The following is a 26,223-nucleotide window of genomic DNA, read 5'->3' on the forward strand; positions in this document are numbered from 1 at the left end:
GGGAGCTCTTCACAGGTACCCCGGTATCCTGCCAGGTAATTAACAGTCCCAAAGTAGATTGATGTTTCTCACCAGTACTTGCTTCTTTCTTTATGCATTGCCATTGTAGATTTGTAGTTTGTGTATTGTATAGTGCATTATTTTTATACTTTATTTGAAATCCTTTATTAACGGTGGAATAAAACGTCCACACGGCTCTCAAAAAAGAGAGTAAAAGCTCTTGCTGCGAGGTTGGTCACTGTCCAGTTTAAATTCTCACATGATTCAGCTGGAACACATCGCAGTGGAAGCTGCATGTGTTATGAAAACCAAATTTCCACTACCCGCCCGGTGAGATGCTTTCCAGCACACAAAGTGATCATGGGTGTGACCTTGTGTATGGATTATACTTTGTGTACAAAGTTGAGGCTCGTGGAAGACCTGGAACACTGTGGAAATGGGGGAAGTGTCCAACAGGGGGGGTGGAGGGACATAACAGAGTAACAATGAGTGATGGGTTCGAGAAGAGGAGGGGGGAGGGAAGGAGAGAATACTGGATCCAAGTTCAAACACCGAGGGATGAAACAAATCAAACAAGAAAAATATTGAAGGAGGTTGCAAGGAGAGTGGGGAAACACAATAACCGAGAAAGGAAGAAGGATTTTGTATGGGGAAGTGCTTTGTCCCCTCCAGGCCCCCTGAGAGCTTTGTCCCCTCTCCATGCTTTGTCCCCTCCAGGTATCTGCAGGACGCATGTGGTCCACCACCAACCCCCTCCTCATCAAACTGCCTAAATCCAAAACCACTGCTCACCTCCACCCATTTATTTCTCTTTTTCCCGCCTGTGGAACCAACCTTCCACACTCTCTTCAATGTCATTCTTCCATCCAGGTTTTCAAGACAACTGTTCACCACCATCTCAAATCATTTCCCATCCAAAACCGGGATCTTTTCTACACCCGTTAAATCACCCCCACCCCTCCCAAAAATTTGCTTGTCCCCATCTTGTCCATCCCTTGCATTCTTCCTTACCCTTACCTGCATCCCTTGTTTGTCTGTCTGTTCACTTTTTCCCTTCTGTTGGTGTTTTCCCTTTCTCCTGTTGTTCCTTTTGTTATCTTGTGTTCTCATCTGTTCTGTGTTCCCAGCTCTTTCACGAGCCTTGACCATGTATGAAAAAAAAAACTGCCCAAAATGGAGGTAAGCATACATTGACTCACGGAGCCAGTTGCGGCCAAGATTTTTATCGGCTGGAGAGGATTGACATGACGGTGTAATGTGCAAAAGCAGCACTCAAAACTAATTTTCACAAAGGCAAGAGCACAACATTTTACATGTGAGGGATTCATGGGTCGCTCCGATGAGATCAATCAGTTATCTTCATGTCACTGGCCTTTGTGAACAGAACTGACCGGGGTTAACCAACAACAACTTCTTTTCAATGAAGGTTGTTGTGAAGCAGTACCAGAAGAAGTTGTTGGAAAAACAGTGTCCCCGTGCAAACCGCATTTGTTTGGACCTACAACATTAGCCAAAGGGACGGTCGGGCTGTCGGGTCCTCCACAGTTGCTCAATCCCACATTGCCACGGGGAATCCGCACGATGAATGGCTCGATAGGGACACTTCAGGCTTGCAGGAATAGCACTCTTTAACCAAGGATGTGCTAAAGATCCAAAATGAACCGCATTGAAGCTTGGGCTCTGAAGAATGCTGAGCTTCCCTGGAGGGGGCAAACAAAATGGCTTTGCATTGAAGGGAAAAATTCCCTTGAGCAGGAGAGCGAAACGAGCAGCCACTCACCTTTCAGTCCACAACTCAGTCGTACCTTGTGCAGGTCGTGCTATATGTGATTAAGTAGCCGTTTGCATACATTACAAAAACAAAATTTGATTTGTTACTCCCACAAAATGGTGTCAACATAACCTTTTGATTTGGTCCTTGTGGTTGAGCTCATCGTCTGACATGTGTCTATTTGCTTTTGCATACGTCCATCGTTTTCTTGATTAGTCACCAGCTGTCTAGGTTTAATGCTCCTCATTAAAGGCATGGTTAAGGGAAAGGAATGCGCCTGTTGACCATCACAATGTTCGGAGCAGTTTCAGACATCAGCTAAAACATATATCTGGCTTTGTAAAAAGGGGGAATCAAAGGCAACTAGATCAGCACTCGGTGGAGCGCATACCTCCAACAGGCTGAACGGGTTACGTTTTGTATCGCACCGACAGGCTGGATCTACGTCTCGACTTGAACCAAAATCTAATCACCTTGTTCTTGTCATCTACTCAACTCATCCACCAATTTTATCATAACCCATCCATCACTTTTTTTTTTAAAGACATCATGCTGTATATTGTTTTTGGCCTCATCTCTCAATGGTGATGAATCGCTGAAAAAAAAAATCCAATCAATTAGTCCTTGTCTCACACCCGACCTGTCCACCAAGTTTCATCCGAATCCATCCATAACCTTTGAGATATCCTGCTCACAGACAAACGGGTGAAAACATAACTTCAGTCCACCTCCAGCGGTGGGGGTAATTAGAGCACCTACAACTTGCCTCCGACAAAATAGAACAACCAAAAGGAACATTCAACCTGTTCAAAGCTACTGAACAGTCACTGATACCTCAAGTTAGTGAAACCTCTTCTTCACCAGTTGTCATGCCACGATCCAAAGTGAACCTCTGCACACAATGATGGGCGATGATGAAGATTATGAGACTAATGGACTGTAAAGACGAGATTGACTGATGATTTGGATGGTTCTTGAAGGTGAATATAGGCCGACCTGTACACAGTCATGACTACAACACCCGCAGCAACAATATTTCCAGTCAGGTAGGCTATGTGCCAAGATGAGAATTTTTTACAGAACAAAATTTTAAAGATCACTCCAAGACTCTGTGATCGATGTAAGGTGAGACCTTCTTGGGGTCTGAAAGAATATTTGGTTTTTGTAGTCCTTTGGGGGAACCCCTGCTGTATTGCTCCCTACTTACTGTACATGGTATTACAAACTAAACTTTTGATTCTTCTCACAATTGTGAGAATGTGTTTATTTGGTACTATGATGACTCCAGAAAACATGAGCTGTTTTCATCTGATGACTAATGAAGTCCATTTGAGGCCGACAAGGAGTTGAACAACCAAATACTGGATTTACATTTTTAAGTTTGTTGAATAAACATTTCAATTGAAACATATCACATTGGGCAATTGAGTAATTTTCTTATTCATTTCAAAATCCCCCAAAATTAATAGTATTGTATATTTGGTGATATTAAATTATTTATTCCTGAGTTTTATAAAGTTTGCAACAGAAGTTGAAGACTGGAATCAAATCAAGTGATCTGTTGAGATCAGTCTGGGACAACATGCTGAGTGTATCACGGCCGACAATACCAGCAAGTCTGGACTGGAAAGTCTATCGATGCTAAAGTGGCAAGACTTCTTGATAAAGAGACACAGAGGTAGAGAGATGGACCGTCTGTCGGCCTTTTAATTGAACTCACTGACCTCGGCCTTCCACTGAGAGAATGGATTGATGATGACAACCCTGGTGTCTACCTTTCCATCATGGACTTTCCATGCACGATCAAGCCAGTAGCACTTGCTGAGCATCTGAATAATGAGTTAATGATCAGGTATCTCAGTAAAATGATCATTGAGGAGCAGGTAAAGAAAGATCCTTGCAGACTTGACTCATGTAAGAATAAATGAAGATTACATGAAGGCAAAACTCTTCATTTTTAGCTCGCCTGTTCGAAGAACAGATAGCTATAGCGATACCCCCGGCGTCAGCGTCAGCGTGAGTGTGAAAATGTTAAAGTTTTTGGTGCAAGTTATTTTTTCCTTTCTAATGTTTTTATCTACCACACTATTTTTTTATACGCCTGATATATATGTATATATATATATATATATATATATATATATATATATATATATATATATATATATATATATATATATATATATATATATAGATATTGTTGTGGTTGACGAAATTCGCAAACCACCATTCAGGTCCCTTAGGTGAGATATCACTGTAAGTATATGTGTAGTTAGTCAAAACCCGTTGTTTAGAGGGAATAAATGTTATTCATCCGGGCTGCGACCCTTTTAGATAGCCGTTTTTCTGTTCTATCTTTATGTTGAGCCAACCACGTACCAACCGCCATTACTACCACCACAACCACCACCAACCACGTCTCAACAGCCATCACACAACAACCACCAACCGCAACGCCGCTTCACAACAACAACAACAACAACGCCAACAGCCACGACCTTTACCGTCACATCTCGCTCTCGCAACCATCGCATCACCGCCATTCCCGCGCCGCTTGTGGGCACCGATCCTGGACTCGTACAGGGCGCGCACCGAGCAGCGGGTGCAAAAACACCAACCTTTCCGAGAAATCGGATCAAGAATGATTCACGCCCACTTCTGTTCCGTCCTATCAGCGAGCGTGGGGCGATTTGGCCCCGCCTCCAGGCGCGTCGGAGTATAATCGCAAAATGCAGGTTCGCGGATCAAGAATGATTCACGCCCACTTTTCCTCTGTCCAATGGGGAGCATGGCTCCGCCCCCGAGCCATTCCTGATCCAAAAATCTGCATATGGTTTCTCCTGTCGCACTATAAAGCGCCGAGCGCGGAGCAAATCGAGGCAGTTGGACGGAGTTGAGAAGAGTGGAGAGTTGGAGAGTTGTGGAGGCAGTCGGGAAGAGTTGAGAAGAGGAAAGAGTTGGAGAGTTGTGGCGGCGGCAAAACTAGTCGAGAGAGTGTCTGTCGGGGTCCGGAGAGGCTGGAGAAGCCAAGCAGCTTTGTGGAGGTCGGCGCTCGTGTCAGAGTCGGGGAGCTGCAGAGAGGGGAGGCCGGTAACGCGATCGAGGTCGCAGTGGAGTCGCTCGTCGCGGGACCCAAGCCATCCAGATATCCTCTTTCCCCCGAGCATCAACAACCCCTCCCTGTTTCTCCCCGCGCTGAGATAGTGTGAGAAGGGGGCCCCGTTCCCACCCCATTCCAGGCAGTGCCAGCGAGGCCCGCGGAGTCGGGGCACCGCCGCCATTTTGCGGCTCATCACCAGACGGGTAGGCTCGGCGCGGTCTCGGGCCCAGGCCCGTCTGCCCCCTTGTCGATGAGGTTGGCCCCTTTTTCTTTTGCTTTGGAGTATATGTGTTGTCGGCGCCGTCTGTGAAGTAAAACTGTATAAGTGTTGCCGTGTGCTCGGTAGTCGGTAGTAGATCTGCATTGTGTTTCTTTTGTTGCATTTGCTTTTTGTGCAGAATTGTCGTGTTACTTTTACATTTGCTTTTGGTGCATAATTGTGGTAATTGTATATGTGTGCTTTCCGTTTGCCGCGGAATAAATGTGCTTTATGTTGAACTGTTTCTCCCGTTTCGCTTCGTCTTTTCTTTTATTGAATCTCCATCTTACTTCACGTAAAGGGTTGGTCGTGGGCTAAATACGCCCAATAATTAATCAAACCGTTGAGGTTGACGATAACACCGCTCGGTTATCCCGATAGTACGGAACGGGTCGCTTAAAGTGGCCCGTGTCCGAAGTCGACCTGTGGCGAGGTGCGATCGCCCGGTCTACCCTCCGTGTGGGTACTTAGGTCGGTCGAATTTGGCGAGCAACCCTATCCCACGCGGGGGGCCGATTGGCACGATCGTGGTGGGGCCGAAAGGCCCACCCGTGACTAGTTCCCGGCGTTAGTCCGAGAGGGTTACGACGGGATTGTCCGTCCGGTGGGGCGACGTGCCGCGATTCGAGTTACGTGGCCGCTCCGCGAATCCGCAACACTGGTGTCAGGAGTGGGACACAAACCCATCCCCCTCCTCGCGGCACTGGTGTCGGAGAGCGGGAAAACGGGCTCTCCTGTCTCCAGCTAAATTCACGGGAATCGGTCCAGGGGTGAGAGGAGCGACCCCCGATTCCCTCCAAATGACGAGCGATTTAAATTAACCCTTTACGAGAAATAAGATGGCGTCTCAAGGCGAGCGGGAGCCGGGGGTATTAGAAATGGATTTAGAATGTGTAGAATCCATGGTCCAGGATGAAAACCCCGTGCAGGAAATGTTGGTTGTGCAGGAACACGAACTCCCCCAACTGAACCCAGAGCCCGAAATAGGTGCGGCGGCGGCCGCGGTGTATGACACCTCCCCTCCCCCTCTCCAACAAAACCCCCCGATCCTTGCCGAATCGGCTCAGCTGAGTGCGCCCGACATGGCCCGGCTATGCGCCATGCTGGCAGGAATCAGTGGGGACATGCACAAAATGAAAACGAATATGGAAACAAACGCACTCAAAATGAAGGAAGAAATGAAAGAGCTGCGGGGTGAGATGCAGAAAATAGGCCGAAGCCTGCAGGCGGGCATGGAGACGACGACAGTGGAGCTCAAAATGGCGACGCCACGTGTGGGAGCGAACGAGCTGGGAGGGAGTGCAACGGCTGTCAGGCCCGCGGTGGAGGTGGGTAAGGAGAAAATAATTCGGGGGACGTGTTGGGCGAGAAGCGTGACGATGACCGAGAGGGAAAAACTAACGAGGGAGACAAGAGACGAGGTGAAAGGAATTGCGAGAGAGAGAAAAGAACAATTAAGAGGGAAAGCAAGGATGAGGTACGCGGAGATCGTGAAAGAGCAAGGAGTGAAAAACAGGGAAGGACGGGAGCGACTTAAGGAGAAAGCAAGGTTGACCTACATAAAGATAAGGGAAAGACGCCAGAAAGAAGCAGAGACCAATAGACATGAGGAGACGACAGAAAGAATAAAATGTATAGAGACACGGGAGATAGAGGGTGAATTGGACAAGGTCAGTGACGCACACACACACACACACTTAGGTAGTGGAGGATAATGGGGGTGAGCTCGCGGACTGGGTGGAGACCCTGTGCGAGCAGCGGGATGGCCTCCTCCAGGAACGAGGGGAGGGAGTATGCCCCCTTGAGGCGAGTCACGACCAGGTGGGTTCGGTCGTGCTTTGCGAGGTCGAGGGGAGGAATGCTGTGGACAGGTGCACGGAGAGCTTGGGGGTATAGAGGCCCCGGAGACCCTTGTGGGGACACGAATCCCCAGTGTGGTTGTCCCGGTGTGTGTGGTGTCGAGGTGTGTGTTCACGAGTGTGGCGAAATGCGTGCTGCAACGCACGCATAGCGCGGGTGCAAGGGCGTGTTTGAGAGCGACCGGGTGGGTGACAAAGACCCCGTGTGCGGAAGCGACCCCGTGTGTGAGTGGTGTGGTGGTAAGTGTGCAGAAGATCGTGCTTCCCAGCACGCTGTGTGTGGATGAGGCACCGCGAGCGAGTGCCCCAGCGTGTGTGCGTAGTATGGTTTGTGTGAGGGAAATGGCACGAGTGAGTGGAAGGCCGCGAGTGAGTGGAGCCACGTGTGCGAGGGAGGTGGCATGCGTGAGTGAACGGCCGAGTGCAAGGGAGACCGTGAGTGTGAGAGAGACAGCGTGTGCAAGGTCGCTGTTTTTAAGGGAGATGTCGGTCGGCATGTGTGAACATGCAGCCGCGTCTCTCGGTGTGAGTTTAATGGTGAGGTGTGTTAGCGTCGTAACATGCGGGAGTGCGTGGGTTGAATAGCGACGACGACGGCGACAAAGGGACAAAAGCCAAGTTGCAGCTGCAGCTGTTTCGGGAACCGTGCCGGGTTCACCCAACAGCGAGCGCGAGGTCCGTGCTGTGCAACGCACGAGGCCCCCACGTGCTCGCTTGCGAGAGTGAAGTCCCGGTCCGGAAACGCCAGCGGTGGATTTGCCGATCCCGCGGACGGACAAAGTTTAGGCAGGATTTCGGATTTGGACCGGACGGGTTCTCCACGCGATCGTGTGTGTTAAGCTCCAACGGGCAAAGCACGTGTTCGCGTGGGGAACCCCTCGAGACGTGGGGCTTGTGTTTTTTTTATGCGCACGTTGACGTCATGGCTGCACGTGGGGTTGGAATCCGGCAGGAGGGGTATCCCTGCCAGATGGTACCGTCCAAGGAGGGACGAGGTACACGTGCAGCTGCATGACGTCACGGGCAGGTGCAAAGTGCGTGAGCTGTGAGTTACCGCGCTGGTGCTGCGCATGTGAAAAAAAAAAAGCAAGCCTCACTTTCGGGTGCACAGGATTCCTGGGCAAGGGGTGGAAGACCCCCTTGACCAGGGCACAGGATGGAAACTAGTTAGGGGGAAGGGTTAGCATAGCTAGACCGGCTCCATGGGGCAGGGGTAAGTCCTCATGGGGCCCGTGGAATGGATTAGGTAGAGGGATTTTAGTTGAGATTTAGGTTGAGGAAATAATTAATGGGATTATTTGGAGACAGTGACTGACAGTGAATGTGTAGAGTTGACGTAGTTTAGCTACGTGGTGTTAAATGGAACGTGCTATAATATAAGGGACGACATGGGAGCACGAGTTAGTTCGGGGATGTAGTTAGAAGGGTGGCAGAGTTCAGCGGTGAGTGTGTTGAAGAGTTGTTGGTGAGTGAAGTGGAAGCATGTGCTTGGTGAGTGAGTGAGGCCAGCGGGTCTGTGTGTATGGAGCGAATGGGGAATGCATGGTGCGATGAGTGATTGGGGGGAGGAGTGACTCCCGCCCAAGGGACCCCGGGGTCAGTGTAGAGTGAGTGGGGGGGTTAGTTAAATTGAAAAATGGAGGTCGTTTTGTTGTTGGTGTGAATGTAGGCTCGAAACCCATTTGGAGGGGTGCAGGAGCCCTGTTGACGGGCTGGGAGCGTAGCTGCGAAAGGTGAGTATCGCTGAGTGGGTACCCCGGGCACCAGGCTAGTCAGCCGTAGTAGGCCAAGGGCCAATGGGGGGCCGGGATAGCGTAGTGGGCATGGGTGCGCCCGCTTGGTGTGGGGGCCCGGGGCGCCGTTAGCCACGTGGGCAGTGTTGTGGGCACGGGTGACCCTCGGAAAGGGGCCTGGGAAGCCAGCCTGCCACGTGTGCGTTTCAGGGGAGGTGCCATGGGGGGGGGCACTCCCCGGTGTTTAGGGAGCTGGTAGGCTCGGAGGCAGTGTAGTGCCCGGGGGTGCCATAGCGGGAGATTCGGCAGAGGGTCGTGCCTGCCAAAGGGAGCCACGCGTCCCAGCCATGAGACCGTGTGAGGGCACGGAGAGAAAATTGGGGGGTGAGGCCCGAAATTGTGAGGACACCAACACAGGCGACGGGAATCTGGGTTTATAGAACCAATAGTTTAAGCGAGAGGCGCTTGTTGAAAGCCCCGGGGTAGTTTTACAGTTAAATGGATAGGGTAGATTAGGAAGTGTACCCCTCCGCACCATCCATCCCCTCGCTCTCGTTGTGGGCCGCTGGACCCACTTTGGTTATAGATCGCTGAACTCTGGGGAGGCCATCCTGACGCTTGGATTGGGCCTCGACACGACGCTAGCTCTCCCTTGTTCCCCTCCGGGAAGGGAACGTAGGGGTTGGGAGTAGGCTAGGTGACAGGATAGGTTAGCCGAACAAGGACAGTACAGGGGGTTAGGGGACGATTTATAGTGGGGAAGTAAAAATAAAAAAATAAGTTGGGGCTAAATTGGGGTTTGACAAATTAAGGGAGTGGGTATAGACAGTGACAGGCAAAGGCGATAGGTTGGGAGGGAGACTGAAGGGTAGGTCCGAGCCCGCCTTCCGAGTGAACAGCACCACCGCTCTCCCTCCACCAACCTCCACTGAACGGCAAAGGCTGGCCAGCTTCATCTGCTGGCTGCGTTGCTGCAAGGCAAAGGCCGGCCCACTTCATCGGCAGCTGTTGTTTTGCTGCAAGGCCTGTGCCGGCTGGATCGGCTGCAGCTGCTATGCTGCAAGGCCTGTACCGGCCGGATCGTCTGCAGCTGTTTTCTGCAAGGCCTGTGCCGGCCAGTTCATCTGCCAGCTGTGTTTGCCTGCAGCGGCCTTGTTCTGCAGGCTCTGTTTGCCTGATCACCTTTGCCATGCCATGCCCACTGCCCCTGTTCACCAACCCCGTTCAATTTTTGCTTTGCCCGCCCTGTTCATTGCCATGTGCGCCAGGATCAGAAAGCAACAGTTTGCAAGCTGCAAGAACTGCCCTGTTGGCAGCTACAACACGGGCCTGCAGTGGCGGCCCGTGCACTGTGTTTGTGTCCATCCATCCATCCGTTGTGTTCATTGCGTGTGCCACTTGAGCTGGCACGGAGACTGCGTTTGTGCAGCCCATGCACCGTTGTGGTTCACTGCGTTCAGTTCAAAAGGGAAGGCCTTGGACTGCGTGTGAGCAGCCGGCCACGTTCCCTGTCACCTGCATTGTTTGAACCAGAGACTGCATACGAGCAGCCTGGCTCCCTGCTAACTGCTTTCTTTTTGCAGAGACCATTGATCCTGGGCCATGGTTTAGTGTAAAATTTGTAAGTTAAGGTTAAGATGTACTGTAAATATGAGTGCGCCCCCGGCATGTATGTCTTAGCGACGGCAATTTTATTTAAGTCGTCCGTGTGAGTGGGTTTGTTTAGTTAGTTACTCAGCCCTCAGGTTATTTATTTTGGGGACACGAATACCATGAATGTCGCACTCAGTTATCCGTAGGTAAAATGTACTAGGGGAGAACTACACATGATGGCACACGAAAATTTGACGACTCGGGACGAGTCTGTAAAAAGGGGAGGGGGTAGTGTTGTGGTTGACGAAATTCGCAAACCACCATTCAGGTCCCTTAGGTGAGATACCTCTGTAAGTATAGGTGTAGTTAGTCCAAACCCGTTGTTTAGAGGGAATAAATGTTATTCATCCGGGCTGCGACCCTTTTAGATAGCCGTTTTTCTGTTCTATCTTTATTTTGAGCCAACCACGTACCAACCGCCATTACTACCACCACAACCACCACCAACCACGTCTCAACAGCAATCACACAACAACCACCAACCGCAACGCCGCTTCACAACAACAACAACAACAACGCCAACAGCCACGACCTTTACCGTCACATCTCGCTCTCGCAACCATCGCATCACCGCCATTCCCGTGCCGCTTGTGGACACCGATCCTGGACTCGTACAGGGCGCGCATCGAGCAGCGGGTGCAAAAACACCAGCCTTTCCGAGAAATCGGATCAAGAACGATTCACGCCCACTTCTGTTCCGTCCTATCAGCGAGCGTGGGGCGATTTGGCCCCGCCTCCAGGCGCGTCGGAGTATAATCGCTATATGCAGATTCGCGGATCAAGAATGATTCACGCCCACTTTTCCTCTGTCCAATGGGGAGCATGGCTCCGCCCCCGAGCCATTCCTGATCCAAAAATCTGCATATGGTTTCTCCTGTCGCACTATAAAGCGCCGAGCGCGGAGCAAATCGAGGCAGTTGGACGGAGTTGAGAAGAGTGGAGAGTGGGAGAGTTGGAGAGTTGTGGCGGAGGCAGTCGGGAAGAGTTGAGAGTTGAGAAGAGGAAAGAGTTGGAGAGTTGTGGCGGCGGCGAAACCAGTCGAGAGAGTGTCTGTCGGGGTCCGGAGAGGCTGGAGAAGCCAAGCAGCTTTGTGGAGGTCGGCGCTCGTGTCAGAGTCGGGGAGCTGCGGAGAGGGGAGGCCGGTAACGCGATCGAAGTCGCAGTGGAGTCGCTCGTCGCGGGACCCAAGCCATCCAGATATCCTCTTTCCCCCGAGCATCAACAACCCCTCCCTGTTTCCCCCCGCGCTGAGATAGTGTGAGAAGGGGGCCCCGTTCCCACCCCATTCCAGGCAGTGCCAGCGAGGCCCGCGGAGTCAGGGCGCCGCCGCCATTTTGCGGCTCATCACCAGACGGGTAGGCTCGACGCGGTCTCGGCCCCAGGCCCGTCTGCCCCCTTGTCAATGAGGGTGGCCCCTTTTTCTTTTGCTTTGGAGTATATGTGTTGTCGGCGCCGTCTGTGAAGTAAAACTGTATAAGTGTTGCCGTGTGCTCGGTAGTCGGTAGTAGATCTGCATTGTGTCTCTTTTGTTGCATTTGCTTTTTGTGCAGAATTGTCGTGTTACTTTTACATTTGCTTTTGGTGCATAATTGTGGTAATTGTATATGTGTGCTTTCCGTTTGCCACGGAATAAATGTGCTTTATGTTGAACTATTTCTCCCGTTTCGCTTCGTCTTTTCTTTTATTGAATCTCCATCTTACTTCACGTAAAGGGTTGGTCGTGGGCTAAATACGCCCAATAATTAATCGAACCGTCGAGGTTGACGATAACACCGCTCGGTTATCCCGATAGTACGGAACGGGTCGCTTAAAGTGGCCCGTGTCTGAAGTCGACCTGCGGCGAGGTGCGATCGCCCGGTCTACCCTCCGTGTGGGTACTTAGGTAGGTCGAATTTGGCGAGCAACCCTATCCCACGTGGGGGGCCGATTGGCACGATCGTGGTGAGTCCGAAAGACCCACCCGTGACTAGTTCCCGGCGTTAGTCCGAGAGGGTCACGACGGGATTGTCCGTCCGGTGGGCGACGTGCCGCGATTCGAGTTACGTGGCTGCTCGCACGCCGGCGGGTGCGAATCCGCAACAATATATATATATATATATATATATATATATATATATATATATATATATATATATATATATATATATATATATATATATATATATATATATATATATATATATATATATATATATATATATATATAATCGGGGCGTATTATGTGATACCGGTCGTCCGTCCGTTCCTGTCCGCACTCTAACTCCCAAAGTTTTCAACTTTCATGTTTCATATTTGGTACTTAGGTACAGACTGTGGAGACGGTGTGTCGTGATATACGTTCGTCATCTAAAGTGGTTGCCATGGCAACCAGGATGCTGTTTTCCATTCAGTAGCACAATTCTGTATATACCTTCTTGTTCGGGTGTATATTGTGCTCACTTGCGCTCTTGTTACTGATTACAATATACAAATACATACAGTATATTGCTTTAAAATTATTTGGATCAGACTTCACTGCAATGCTTTATAAAAAATATTAATTATTAGATGAGTCTTTTAAAAACGATAAATGTATAAACAGACGAGCATTGGGTGGCTTTGACACCAACTCTGGTTTGCTTCTGTGACACCAAACCCATAAAGACATACTGGAATGGTAATTGCTATTCGCTTCGTGAATGTTGAATAAAAGATAAAGTAGTGGAAATTTGCAAACGTTTCATTGGCTCCTACAGAGTTGTGGATGGTGAAGCGGCTGGAATCTGTGACTTGATTGATAATGCACTGATTGAAGAGCTGAAGCTTGAGTGAAAATGGCAGAAAGGCCTATCATGAGTTGGAAGGATGGAAGGTGTCCAAGCAATAATGAAAGATAGCATGGCTCGTGATGGGAACTTATATGTTCTTTATATCGACTGCCCTCCTCAGCTACTTAATTTGGTACAAGTCCATGCTGGTGAATCAAAAAATAGCAAAAGACGAACCGGCACCACCTGTGATACAAGGCAATTTTTCGGCCATCCTTATCATCCACCCACCTTCATTTAGACCATCTACAGTTATTTCGGCTCTTCCTACTGACATTGGAACTTGCTACTCGAAAGTGAACCACCATGAGACACTTTCTCTCAACGAAGCAACTGATGGTTCCCCATCCTCCAGTTCAAAAGCAGACGATGTCAAATCTCATTCACCCACCCTCAAATCACTCTCCACTCTGAAATAGTCCGCTCAGAGGCAACCATTATCAGCATTGCTGAGTAATTTTGACATTGTAATGGACAGTTTCACTGATTTTGGTGGAGAAGCACAAGCTGGAGGAGATGACCAAGTGGTCAGCCTGCATAACAACATGAACTGGGGATTGTTTTCTCTCCATGGTGGAATGTTACTTTGTGAATTATTAATGCTACCAGCCACTTCATACAAGCCAAGAGGATTTATCTGTTCATCGTCCTCAACCAATTTGAGAAGGCAACTCTGGCATTGGAGGAAATGAGAAGCACACAGAGAAAAAAAGCATGCTTCACTGTATGACCCAAAGTTTGGAGGAAGAGGAGATTGTTCTCAAGATCATTCAGCACAGGCAAGTTACTCTTTGGCCAAGTGAGCTCAACAGCTGAACAGCTCAGCCTTCGGATGAACCCCCCTCATGCAAATGTTTGCACCTGACATTGAATTGACAAGAGATTATATTGCAAAAGTTAATTATCCCCCGCCAACCAAAGAAGTTGGCGGGGGGATATAGAAATGGGTTCCGTCCGTCCGTCCATCCATCCGTCACATTTCGTTTCCGGAGCTTAACTGCAAATCCCCTCAAGATTCACGAAATTTGGTACACATGTCAAGCAAGTGGTGAACTGGTGCTTTTTGATATTTTCTAATTGATAGGTCACATGGTTTGGCAGCCATGATGGATTCAATAAAAATATTAAATAATGTTTTCTCTGGAATCACATAACCTAACGAAGCGAAAATTTGCAACTATCATCTTCCATCATGTCTGCATACATAGTAAAAATTATGACATCACAAGTCACATGGTTTGGCGGCCATCTTGGATAGAAAAACACACCTCATCTGATTAACACGAAACTTCACACACGTATTCCACAAGAGGATTGGAGGCAGAATGTAAATTTATGATGTCATAGGTCACATGGTTCATCAGCCATCTTGGATTGAAAATTAATAAATTTTAAAAATCTTCTTCTCCAAAACGGCTGGACAGGTTGAGGCAAAATTTCACATACACTTTCCCCAAGACATCCTTTCAGAAGTTTGTTAATTTCTAATTGATAGGTCACATGGTTTGGCGGCCATATTGAATTTACCCGAAAACCTTCAAACATCTTCAGAACAGCTGGTCAGATCAAGAGGAAACTTCACATACATATTGCACACGCTTAGGGAATATGTTTGTTAATCCTCATTTACTATGGCGGGGGATATCGAAGACTTTGTCTTCAACGGATGCTAGTTTCTTTTGTTTTAATCACTGCTTCACGTTCATTTTGAATTTGCTGTGCCTCAGGATCGCCTCTGTCCAGCATGGGCTCTCCAGCACAGCTGCTGCTCTTTGCCGGTCTTCCTTTGCTGTTTGTCATGACTGCAGGGCAGCAATTCAGTCTCAATACCTTCCTGAGTGGTGTGTACATGCCAGAAAGACCCTGAGAATTTAGTCTTCTTCACCAATATATATATATATATATATATATATATATATATATATATATATATATATATATATATATATATATATATATTCAGCACATAACATTAAAATATAGGTTCCAATATCATGTTGTAAGCTCATGTTTTTTTTTTGTTTGTTTTTTTTTTCAAGTCATGTTTAGTATTGTTTATGTTTACTTGGTATTTAACACATGTGAGCCACATCATATAGAGTTGAACAATTATTTACCATAACTAATCCTCTCTCAAAACTGTCAATGCAAATAGTGTTGTGGTAATTAATTTAATTTACCGTCATCTAAATTGATTCTTTGAAACTCCAAAAATCGAACAAACTTCGCACTCAAATCAACAACCGGGTCTTCTTTGATGCCATGTGTCAACTGCCAAGTCTCTTTGTAAGGTGGTGGTTGTTATATTAATGCTTCACAGTCCTCATATAGGAGACAACATAAAGTACACGTACACATGCACGATTGTGATTTATGCACATTGTTATACATGATGTATTGCACTTGTTATATACACACACATTATGTGTGACACGATACATCTTATATGCACACGTTATGCCTGGTGTTTGCTTTATGGTTCAGGTGGTAGGCTTGGAATGGAAGATTCCTTGGTTCAAATCCCAACCATTGAATTAATACCAGGTGGGGTTGACTGCCTGTCACCTTTCTGAGATCAGCAAAATGAGTGCCAGTTTGCTGGTATCCTGTGTCGGAGTGGCGACCCATTTTTTGCACATTTTTTAATAAATCATTTCAAGAAAAAAATAAAGATAGCTCCAGCGAACTATACTGCTGCAGTTGTTTGCATTGATCAAATTCTCCCGAAGAGTACTTGACTGAATCAGGAATGATTTTTTAAATAATTTTTTTCGTTGCTCGATTTGAACGAAACTTGATACTGCACACCGCAGGTGAGTAAGGTGGCCAGAAAATTTTTGCACTATCGTGTACCGTTTTGGCTGTATTTCGGGAACATACATACATATATACATATATACAACCAAGAATGTCCAGATTACTTTCTGCATCACTTCTGAAGGCAAAGGTGACTGCAGAGTCCAAGGCATGTGGAGGGCCAACACCAACGTTCTCAGCTGCATCTTTATGTCTTCAAATCGTATCCAATTTATATAAAGGGATCAATGCTTTCTGGGATGTAACAAGCGACTCAAATACCTCTTGAATGACAACTAATGTGGAAAACGTGGAAGTTCTCAGTAGCAATAGTTCCATGAGGACCTTGAATTTCCTCCATTAATCAGGTGGGTGCACCCGTGATACCTCGACTGTCATTCTTGGCTTTTTGATCCTTCTATCCTCAGGAAATGATATTGAGCTGCCACCACACAACACAAGAGAAATAATAAAGATTGTAAAATAAATGAATAAAATGGACGTTCTTTAAGCTCTTCTTCTGCAGGTCCTAACCTTTCCCCGTCACTCTCTTTCTTATCTGTGTATGAACGTTCTTTCCGTGCGTTCACAGAATGCCCTGTGGATTTATTCTTCGTATTGGATACATCTGAGAGTGTTGCTTTACGGGTAAAGCCGTATGGACATCTTGTTGATAAAATCAAGAGTTTTACTGCAACGTTCTTAGACCATCTCAACAACAGGTTAGTGTACCTGAAAAGGACCAGCTGTTGCCCGATACCCCGCATTGTCCTCCATAAGCCATGTGCAAAACCATCACTTTCGTCTGTATATTCCATGAAGTTTGTGAAGTTTGCTCCATTCCCCATTTTACATTGAATTGCAATGAATGAGATGCCCGAACAACACTCAATGTGAACCAACCGTGCATAGAAGCAATTCTTAATATCCACCACTGAAAGTTTCAGGTATATTTTGCAAAGTAAAGTTTGTGTGTGTGTTCACTTTGGTCTGTATTCAATGATGTTTGTGAAGTTTGATATACTCTGATGGGATGGCCTAAATGTATGCACACTCATCTCTAAACCCTCTGGCTATTGTTGGAATCCTGACATATAAACTATTAATTGTCATCCCAGTGTTTCACAGGCAGGGTGATTCATCAATGTGTAGACTGGCTGTCCATTTGCCGACATTAGTTGATGGACGTTAAAGATCCAACAGCATAGTTCACGAAGAGTAGGCAAGCTATAGCTGGCACCCTGAACAAATTCCAAATGCCTGCTCTAACTACTGCTGGGAGAGGGATGGCGAACCACCCAGCATGACCCTTGCCAAGAATCTGCTTTGGTGGAACCAACGCTCTGTCAGAGTATGGCATATTGGATTGCATTATATATACAGGGGCTGCAAAAGTAGGTATACAGTGATGAAAAACAAAACGTGCGCACAAAACATTTTATTGATTATACAAGCATATCAATAATAACACACCAATAATAAACATGTTAATCCCTCAAATGTTCAAACTGTTTCCCCCTGGCATTCATCCTTATATAATCATTGGTATAATTCATCCTTGGTATAATCCTTAATGTATACCTACTTTTGCAGCCCCATATATATATATATATATATATATATATATATATATATATATATATATATATATATATATACATATATATATATATATATATATATATTTATTTATTTGTATATTTATTTATTTATTTGTGTATATATATTTATTTACTTGGATATATATTTATTTCTTTGTATATATTGTTACGAATTCGCGCCTGCCGGCGTGCGATCGGCCACGTAACTCCAATCGCAACCGCGTCACCCACCGGATGGACAATTCAGTCATGACCCTCCTGGAACTACTTCCAGGAACCAGTCACGGGTGGTGGTTTAACCTCACCACAGCTCAGTCCGCATTCTATCCGCGCGAAATAGGGTGAATCACCGAATGTCGATATACCTAAGTACCCGTGCGGGTAACCTACCGAGGGGCTGTACCACGCCGCAGGTCAGCCTGGGACACGAACCGCTTAAGCGGTCCGTTCCGTACTAGTGATAACCGAGCGGTGTTATCGCCGACCTTGATGGATCCGATTCTCTTTACCGGGCGTTCAAAACCCACTACTCATTCAACGATGCAAGATGGCTTTTCAAAAGGGAAATAGGATATGACGAATGGGGTACATTTTACACAAGGACATTTATTCACTTCCAGCACAACACAAGCAAGGGCAGTCATGCAATATTCAAGCAACAAATAGAATGCAAAAGCAATACGACCGACTATAATTATTACTTACAAGCACAGTCACTTACACAGGTTTTAACTTAGGGGACACGGCGCCACAGCATGCATACCAAAACAAAAGAAACCCCCCCCCCTCACAGGCAAGGGGGTAGACGGGGTCCGTAGACCTTTATGGTCGTGGGCCGTGGATGACCGAAAAGGCCCACGAGACCGTGCAGGTTGCCTGCCCCCTGTTTATTGGTCGTCAAGTCCCTCTCCCACGACCGTCAGCGTGGTCGTGCCTGGTTCCGGGCCTCCCACTCGGCCGACGAACCCTCTCCGGCACCCCTCGTCCGGGTGCGCAGGTCCACCACACAGCCGGCTCTGCTGCGCCTTCCGACCGTGTCTCCACCAACAGGCCTCTCACAGGGCCACGAGCGCAGGAACCAAAAGAGAAGAGAGAAGAGGCGAGCCTCGAGCATGAACCAAGAAGAAGCGTAATGGATCACAGGGCGAGAGCATGAACCAAGAAGAGCGGCAGAGCGAAGCCCCAAGGGGTGACCAGCGCCACGAGACCAAGAACAAGAGCCCGCGAGCCTCGTGCGCGTCTGCCTTTTATAACGCGAGGCTCCGCCCTACGCCCCACCCCACTTCTGGCTCCACCTCCCTTCGAGAAGCTTCCCGAAAAGGGGCGTTCCTCACTCCCGACCACCTCACTCCGTGTATCCACCAATCGGGAGCGAGCTTCCCCACTCCTTTCCTTCACACCAAGCGCTGGGATTCAGGCGGAAGAAAAATCCGTGTATTCATCGAGGCACTTCCTTGTTGTTTCCCTCCTTGCATTCTCGACGGTTTCCAACGCGGAAACAGTCGTAGCATGGTCCGTGGAGGATGGCGTTCGTAAGCGGGCGTCGTGGCGAAGATGGTGGTGGTTGTTGTGGTGGCGATTGTAGCATGGTTGGCGTTGTAGCGTAGTTGGTGGTGGCGGTTGTTTGTGTGGAGGTTTGTTGCGTGCTTGGCCTTGTGACGTACTTGGTGGCGGTTGTTGTTTGCGTAGTTCAAAATAACGATAAATAAAGAAAAACGGCTATCGCAAAGAGTCGCAGCCCGGTGAACATGAACAAACCCCTCTAAACAACGGCGGGGAAACCTATCTGCACATGAACTTACCGGGATAACTGATCTAAGGAACCTTTATGATGTATTGCGAATTTCCACAGCCGTAACAATATATTTATATTTATATTTATTTCTTTGTACATATACAGTAATCCCCCGTTTCTCGCGGGGGTTACGTTCCAAACCCTCCCGCGGTAAGTGAAAATCCGCGATGAATGGACGCCTCCACAAAACACGTTTTAAACACATTTTAATCTCAATTAAACACATAAAGAAAACATTTGAAGCATAAAAATGCTTCCTGTAAACTCAGTAACGTTGCAAAAACATTGTGATGGGCAGTTGCTGGCGTTGTTTCTTCATGGTGGTGAGGAGAGTTTTTTTTTTTTTTTTTTTTTGTATACCTTGGTCGAGGCTCGTATGAGAGCAAACACATAACTCACAGCAAGGAGGCATGAGACAAGAGGGGCGGGAGTGGAAGGGACAAAACAGTGGGGAACAGACACATTAGGTGAACTGTGGAAGGGAGAGGGATGGGGATGGGAAGGGAGATGGGATTTCGCCATTGTTGCTAAGTGTTCAAGTGAGAGGCCTTCGTCGTCGTGCTCCTGCGATGGATCAGATTGTTCCTCCTCCTCCTCGCATGCAGACTTCGTAAGCTCAGCCAAATCCTCGTCCGTTAATGGGTCAGAGTTGGTTTCGATGAGGTTATTCACTTCGTCGTGCATCATGTCGTTGAATCTTCGCCAGCTTGACCGCCTTATCGATTGCCAAATGGTGAATTTCGTCTAGAGAAAAGGCCTTGTATTCGTGGACGCATTCTGGCCACAGCTTCTTCCAACAGGCGTTTAAGGTTTCTTTTTTCATTTATTGTGGAGCCTTCTGAATTATTTGGAGACGCGTTGCTATCGTGAAATCACGCCAATACGCCCTCAGAGAAAAATTGTTGTCGGAATCCATGGCCTCCACGAGGTGCTGCAGCGCGTTGCGAATGTAAAGCGCTGATGTTGGCTTCGTCCTTCTTGATGTAGCGTATGGTCGATTCATTCAAACCGTAATGGCGCCCAACCGCGGCAAACGTTTTTCCTTTGGGCGGCATCGTAGGGCTTGGAGAAAAAAAACGTAGAAAATATCTGTGTCGTTCACAAGCGAAACACTCAAGACAGCGAGAGTGCGCCTCGTGGGCAGCAGCCAATCAGCGCCAAGGAGAAATGAATCGCGCGCTCTCTGTCTTTGTCTCGTGCGTTGTCGACAAACATACAATTTTTTTTGTTGTTTGTTTTATTATGAAGATACTTTCGAGCGCCACGCATTATAATTTATTGCTTAAATAATTTATATTTTATATATTATTTCCGCGATGTACCGGGGGAATCCGCAGAAAAAATTAGTTACATTCCAAGGGAAAACCCGCGATGAACCGGGGGCGCAATAGGTGAACCGCGATGAAGCGGAGGATTACTATATTTATATTTATATATATATATTTTTGTATATATATATATTTATATTTATATTTATATTTATTTCTTTGTATTTATATTTATATTTATTTTTTGTATATATATATTTGTATTTATTTCTTTGTATATATTTATATTTAGTTCTTTGTATATATTTATATTTATATTTATTTCTTTGAATATTTATATTTATTTCTTTGTATATACGAGGTGTGTTCAAAAAGTATCCAACCTTAATTTTTCGTGCGTAAACAAATGAAGCTAGGGAGGCGTGGTTTGGTGCACGTATGTTGGCGATCCTAATCCGTATGCGTGAATATTTTTTCGCCTGCAGAAGCTGTCAGTCGCCGACAGACCTCCGATGAGTGTGGAAGTGTAAGTGAGCGCCGTCGGATTTTCGTTTTTGACAAAATGACGGATCACTGTGGTCTCATCGCCAGTGATCACTGTGTTGAAGAAGTTGGAATCGCTGTTCAGTCTCCAGCATGTCCTGTGCGATCTCCAAACGGAGTTGCTTCTGCTCGATCGTTAGCAGCTTTGGCACGAACTTCACTGAGATTCTCCTTAAGCCCAAATCCTCAGTCACAATGGAATGAACGGATCCAATGCTGACGCCCACCTCGTCTGCAAGTTCTCTGATCGTGATTCGACGATCCTGCATCAGCAGGGCCCTCACTTTGTCAATGACGATCTCATTTCGGGATGTTGAGGGCCAACCAGAACGTGCTTCACTTTCCACTGATGTGCGACCATCTTTGAAGTGGTGGTACCACTCTTTTATCTGTGTGGTGCCCATTGCTTCGTTCCCGAAGGCCTGTTGAATCTTGCAGATCGTTTCCACTTGGGAATCGCCAAGCTTTACACAAAATTTGATGCAGTAGCTTTGTTCAAGTTTTTCCATCATTTTGTCAAAAACGAAAATCCGACGGCGCTCACTTCCACTTCCTCACTCATCGGAGGTCTGTCGGCGACTGACAGCTTCTGCAGGCGGGAAAATATTCACGCATACGGATTAGGATCGCCTACATACGTGCACCAAACCACGCCTCCCTAGCTTCATTTGTTTACGCACAAAAAATTAAGGTTGGATACTTTTTGAACACACCTCGTATATTTATATTTAATATTTATTTCTTTGTATATATATATATTTATATTTATTTCTTTGTATATATATATTTATATTTATTTCTTTGTATTTATATTTGTATTTATTTCTTTGTATTTATTTCTTTGTATGTATATATTTTTATTTATTTCTTTGTATATATATATATATATATATATATATATATATATATATATATATATATATATATATATATATATATATATATTTTCTTTGTATGTATATATTTTTATTTATTTGTATATATATATTTTTATTTTTATTTATTTATTTGTAGATATATATATATATATTTTTTTATTCATTTATCATATATATATATATATATATATATATATATATATATATATATATATATATATATATATATATATGTGTGTGTACCAAGCATCAACGAACTGATTTGTGCAATCTCGTTTATCAAGTGGATGATTGTGAGCAGGGAAATATTGACATAACGACTCACGTACGTACGTACGTACGTACATCCATTTAACACCAGATCACATCAGTTTGCCATCCGGGAATGAGCAGAAACCCAATGATGATGGTGTAGCTTTATCCTGATGCTCATAGAAATTCTGTGCTTTGGCATGTGGCTGGAAATGAGTTTCCAATTGGATATAAAATAGCCGCCGCATGCCGGAGCTGGAATATAAAGCCTGAGGATCATGAGAGAAATAGCACTCGAGGCCAAGTCTCCTCTTTCCTGGTTGTTTCCAAATCTGTAGAATCCGTGGCTTGATGCAATTGGATGGTTGGCTGTAGCTTAAAAATTTTTTTTAAATTTTTAACATGGAAACTTTAAACCACATCACGAGCATTTTCTGCATAATAACTTGTCCTTGTGTATCGAGTTTTTATATCGTATAAAATGGGCCGAGGTTTCATCTTCCATGACCCTCGACCCTTGTAGATATGAATAATGGGAATCAAGTACATATTCGATCTTGTGTAATCTCATGTTTGTGGATTCTGAGGCAAGTATCCCATAATGCTTTTCGATTTGTAGCACAAAATCTCAACCTACTGTCTGTAGACATCTTGTAGCAAACCGAGAATCTGTTGCACACATGGTCCAGCAGTGTTTTTGTCTTTTGGGAATCTTCCAACATGTATTTCTCTGATCTGATGGCACTGTTTCCCTCTTATTCTCCCTACCTGCAGTATCTTAGGGTAAAGACGACTGTAATGTCGAATTTATTTATTATTTTGTGCTTGCAAATCTTATATTTTGAGTTCTGAGGAGCTTATCCTTCCATCTGTTCACCTTCGGTGACACAAACCCTTTCTACAATTATTCAACCTCTTTATGGGGTTTTAAACAAAATAGTTGATTATACCTTAATCTCTGGAACATATTGAAGATTTATTGAACCCATCCCAAAAATCCGAAGGGATACCCTGGAGGTGGTGTGACTCGTATTTGGGCGGTCTAGTCTGATTTTGAACACCCAACCAAATGGTCATCCTGGTGCCCCACAAGCAGGAGATGTCGTATCCATCTGTTAGCATTCGTGGGTTAATGTTAAGCATCTCACGATGTATTTCACAAATAATCTGCCACTGTCTGCCGGTACCATGGCCAACGGGCATTTTTTTTTTTTTGCCAGCATGTGCAGGGGCATTCTCTCAGGGGCACAGCAGACCAGACCAATCATGCCTCGGTCATGATGTATACTGTATTTGAAAATGGCTCCTGGTCCAACATGCGTTCGCTTGATGACTCACTAAATGGGTATAAGGAAAGAGATGGGAGAGATGTTTCGCTGTAGGGTATGGAGGAGATGTTGGGGATTGGTAATGATGAGGATGTACGCAACATACAAGGACCCATCTCATTCTTAGAATGACAAAGGAAATGGTCAATCTAGCCCAGTTGTATCCACAACCAACTGTTCACAGAAACACATGTTTCTCGTGGTGGGGTTGTGCGAGTCTTTTTATTAATTATTTTTATTTTGGTGTTGTCATGACTTACCTGTTGTGATAAGTCAGTTTCATGGTGTAATCTATTTCTCGCTTATTGCTGCAGAGCCATCAAATGAGAATTGCTAGAGTCTGATTTGAACAAAGACAAATAGTGACAGGGAATAAAATAAACCGAGGTGAATACAAATTGTGACCTTTGAACCTACTCCACCTACCCCACTCCCCCACACTTTGTTCAGGTATTACCGCTGTGACCGTAACCTGACTTGGAATGCTGGAGCATTACATTACAGCGATGAAGTGATCGAAATCAGTGGCCTGGTCAAAATCCCAGACAAACGGGAGGAACTGAAGAAAAATATCCTAATTGTGAAAGAAATTGGCAAAGGTACATATACAGACTGCGCCCTTAGCAAGGCCATGGAACATCTCATGGGAAGGTAAGTCACTCTGATCCTGATTCCTGATTTCATAGATTTTATTTACTTTCCCTGACCATTTTGGATATGTTGTTCTTGCTTTGCCTCAATTCGTGAAAAATTATCATGAAGTCAGATAAATGAACGAAGGTCACCTTGGTATATGATCCATTACGGGAGTCCTCAGTGGTGGTGGTGGTGGTGGGTGGAGGAGGGAATTGAGGACTCACTCGGACCAATTGGGTAAAGATGAATAAAGATGAACAAATAGATGGAGAAAACTGGAACCATAACTGTGTCTGATAATAAATATTGTTGTGGCTCAACTGGAAGTTATTTTGATTTTTCTGTGACATATGTATATGTATATATATATATATATATATATATATATATATATATATATATATATATATATATATATATATATATATATATATATATATATATATATATATATATATATATATATATATATATATATATATATATATATATATATATATATATATATATATATATACTCAAGTTCTATGAGCCCCGGGATTTGTTTTTCTGCTCTCGAGCTGTTTGTGCTATTCACACATGGTTGGATCGCCGCTCTCCAATAATTGCTGGAATTTGATTCGCAATATTAAATTTTTTCCACGACAAACATTCTGAAACAGCACGGTAAAGTCTGTGCTGAACTCCGAGCATGGTGGCATGGAGGCCGAAGCATTATCACATGAGCATATCCGATACAACACATTCCTTGTACGTGTTATGTTGAGATGGCGGCCATGGTGGCTCTGAGTAATGGCCAGAACATAAATTTCCACTAACCATGACTTGCCACTCACCTTTTTGGTGTTTTTTTTAATTTTTTTATTTTTACGATGGTGTGCTTTAAATCTTGTACAGCAAAGTGCTATATACAAGTAATGTATATATTAAGAGGTACTACTTGGATATACTCTCTCTCTCATCTGATGGATATCCAGCTCAACTCTTCAATTGATGTGGTTGATGTACAAGTTCCACCATGAATTTGAGATCCAAATGAAAAACCAAAACTTTTCGTCCACTTCGACCTTGTCCATTAAGTGTTTACTTTGTCTATATTTCCAGTTGTGTCTCTCATTTGTCGGTGTGTTTGTGTATGTTGTACGAAATTTGAACCTGAGTTCCGAGTATCATAAGCCATCGGTTGTGACGGGACTGCCAAACTGGAGTTCACAGATTCTCTTCAGCGATTTATCTGTCTTTATTTAACCATAAATTGAACTTGTTTAACATCCAACTGGATGGTATGGACTATAGAGGAAGGCACTTACCTTTGAGCTGTCCAGCTTGGATTCTGTTCTCAGACCAGCGATAAACTGTGGGATTGGTGCTTCACAGACGAGGTGTTTTATCGCGAAGTGTGCCGTTCCTCGGATTGACGTTAAGCCAGGTGTGCCATCTGTTAGCATCACATACTGGACGTTTAAGATCTTGCAGTGCCTTTCTTCAGCCGGAGACAAGTTATTGATGGCACTCTGGACACGTATCGAACCGCGACTCTCACTACCATTTGGAAGGCAGAGGTAATCCACCCGGTGTAATTGTTGTCATGAGATGGCACTAAACATGCCTTTGGATGGAGCACCTGAGAAACGGAAACATTAAATTTGTTACTAGGTTCTTTATCTCCCAAAATAGCTCTGCAATATCTGCAATTTCCAAAATTATCTGGAAATTACGGGTTGCATCATGCAATTTTAGGCCATTCAACAAGTAAGACGTTCTGCTGTGTCTGTTTGCAAGTTCAGACCCTTTGAGTTTCTGAGCTGGAACCAAGCCAAGGCAAAAGTGAGCTGTCTCCCCCCCCCCTCCTCATCTCCCCAAAAACCACCCACCTCCCCCTTCACCATACAAGGCAAAAATCCAAAGCAGGTGCTGTTAATGTTTATACGTTTGCTGCGTTGA

At 45.6% G+C, this 26,223-nt stretch overlaps 1 protein-coding gene across 1 annotated transcript in view; it reads left to right on the forward strand.

The window, feature by feature from the left end:
• The first annotated feature begins 13 nt into the window (after positions 1-13).
• The window catches only part of COL6A1 (collagen type VI alpha 1 chain), a 104,366-nt gene continuing 78,156 nt past the window's right edge, over positions 14-26,223 (forward strand). Inside the window, exons 1-4 of the mRNA XM_085890505.1 lie at positions 14-35; positions 14,910-15,023; positions 16,571-16,700; positions 24,094-24,294. Of these exons, the coding sequence (XP_085746631.1) occupies positions 14,927-15,023; positions 16,571-16,700; positions 24,094-24,294 (428 nt within the window). The 5' untranslated portion in view covers positions 14-35; positions 14,910-14,926. The remainder of the gene's footprint in view (positions 36-14,909; positions 15,024-16,570; positions 16,701-24,093; positions 24,295-26,223) is intronic.

The sequence above is a fragment of the Eptatretus burgeri genome, chromosome 8 (genome assembly GCF_056783735.1).
Source record: "Eptatretus burgeri isolate ZD-2024b chromosome 8, Ebu_testis_v1, whole genome shotgun sequence".
Classification (NCBI taxonomy): domain Eukaryota; kingdom Metazoa; phylum Chordata; class Myxini; order Myxiniformes; family Myxinidae; genus Eptatretus; species Eptatretus burgeri.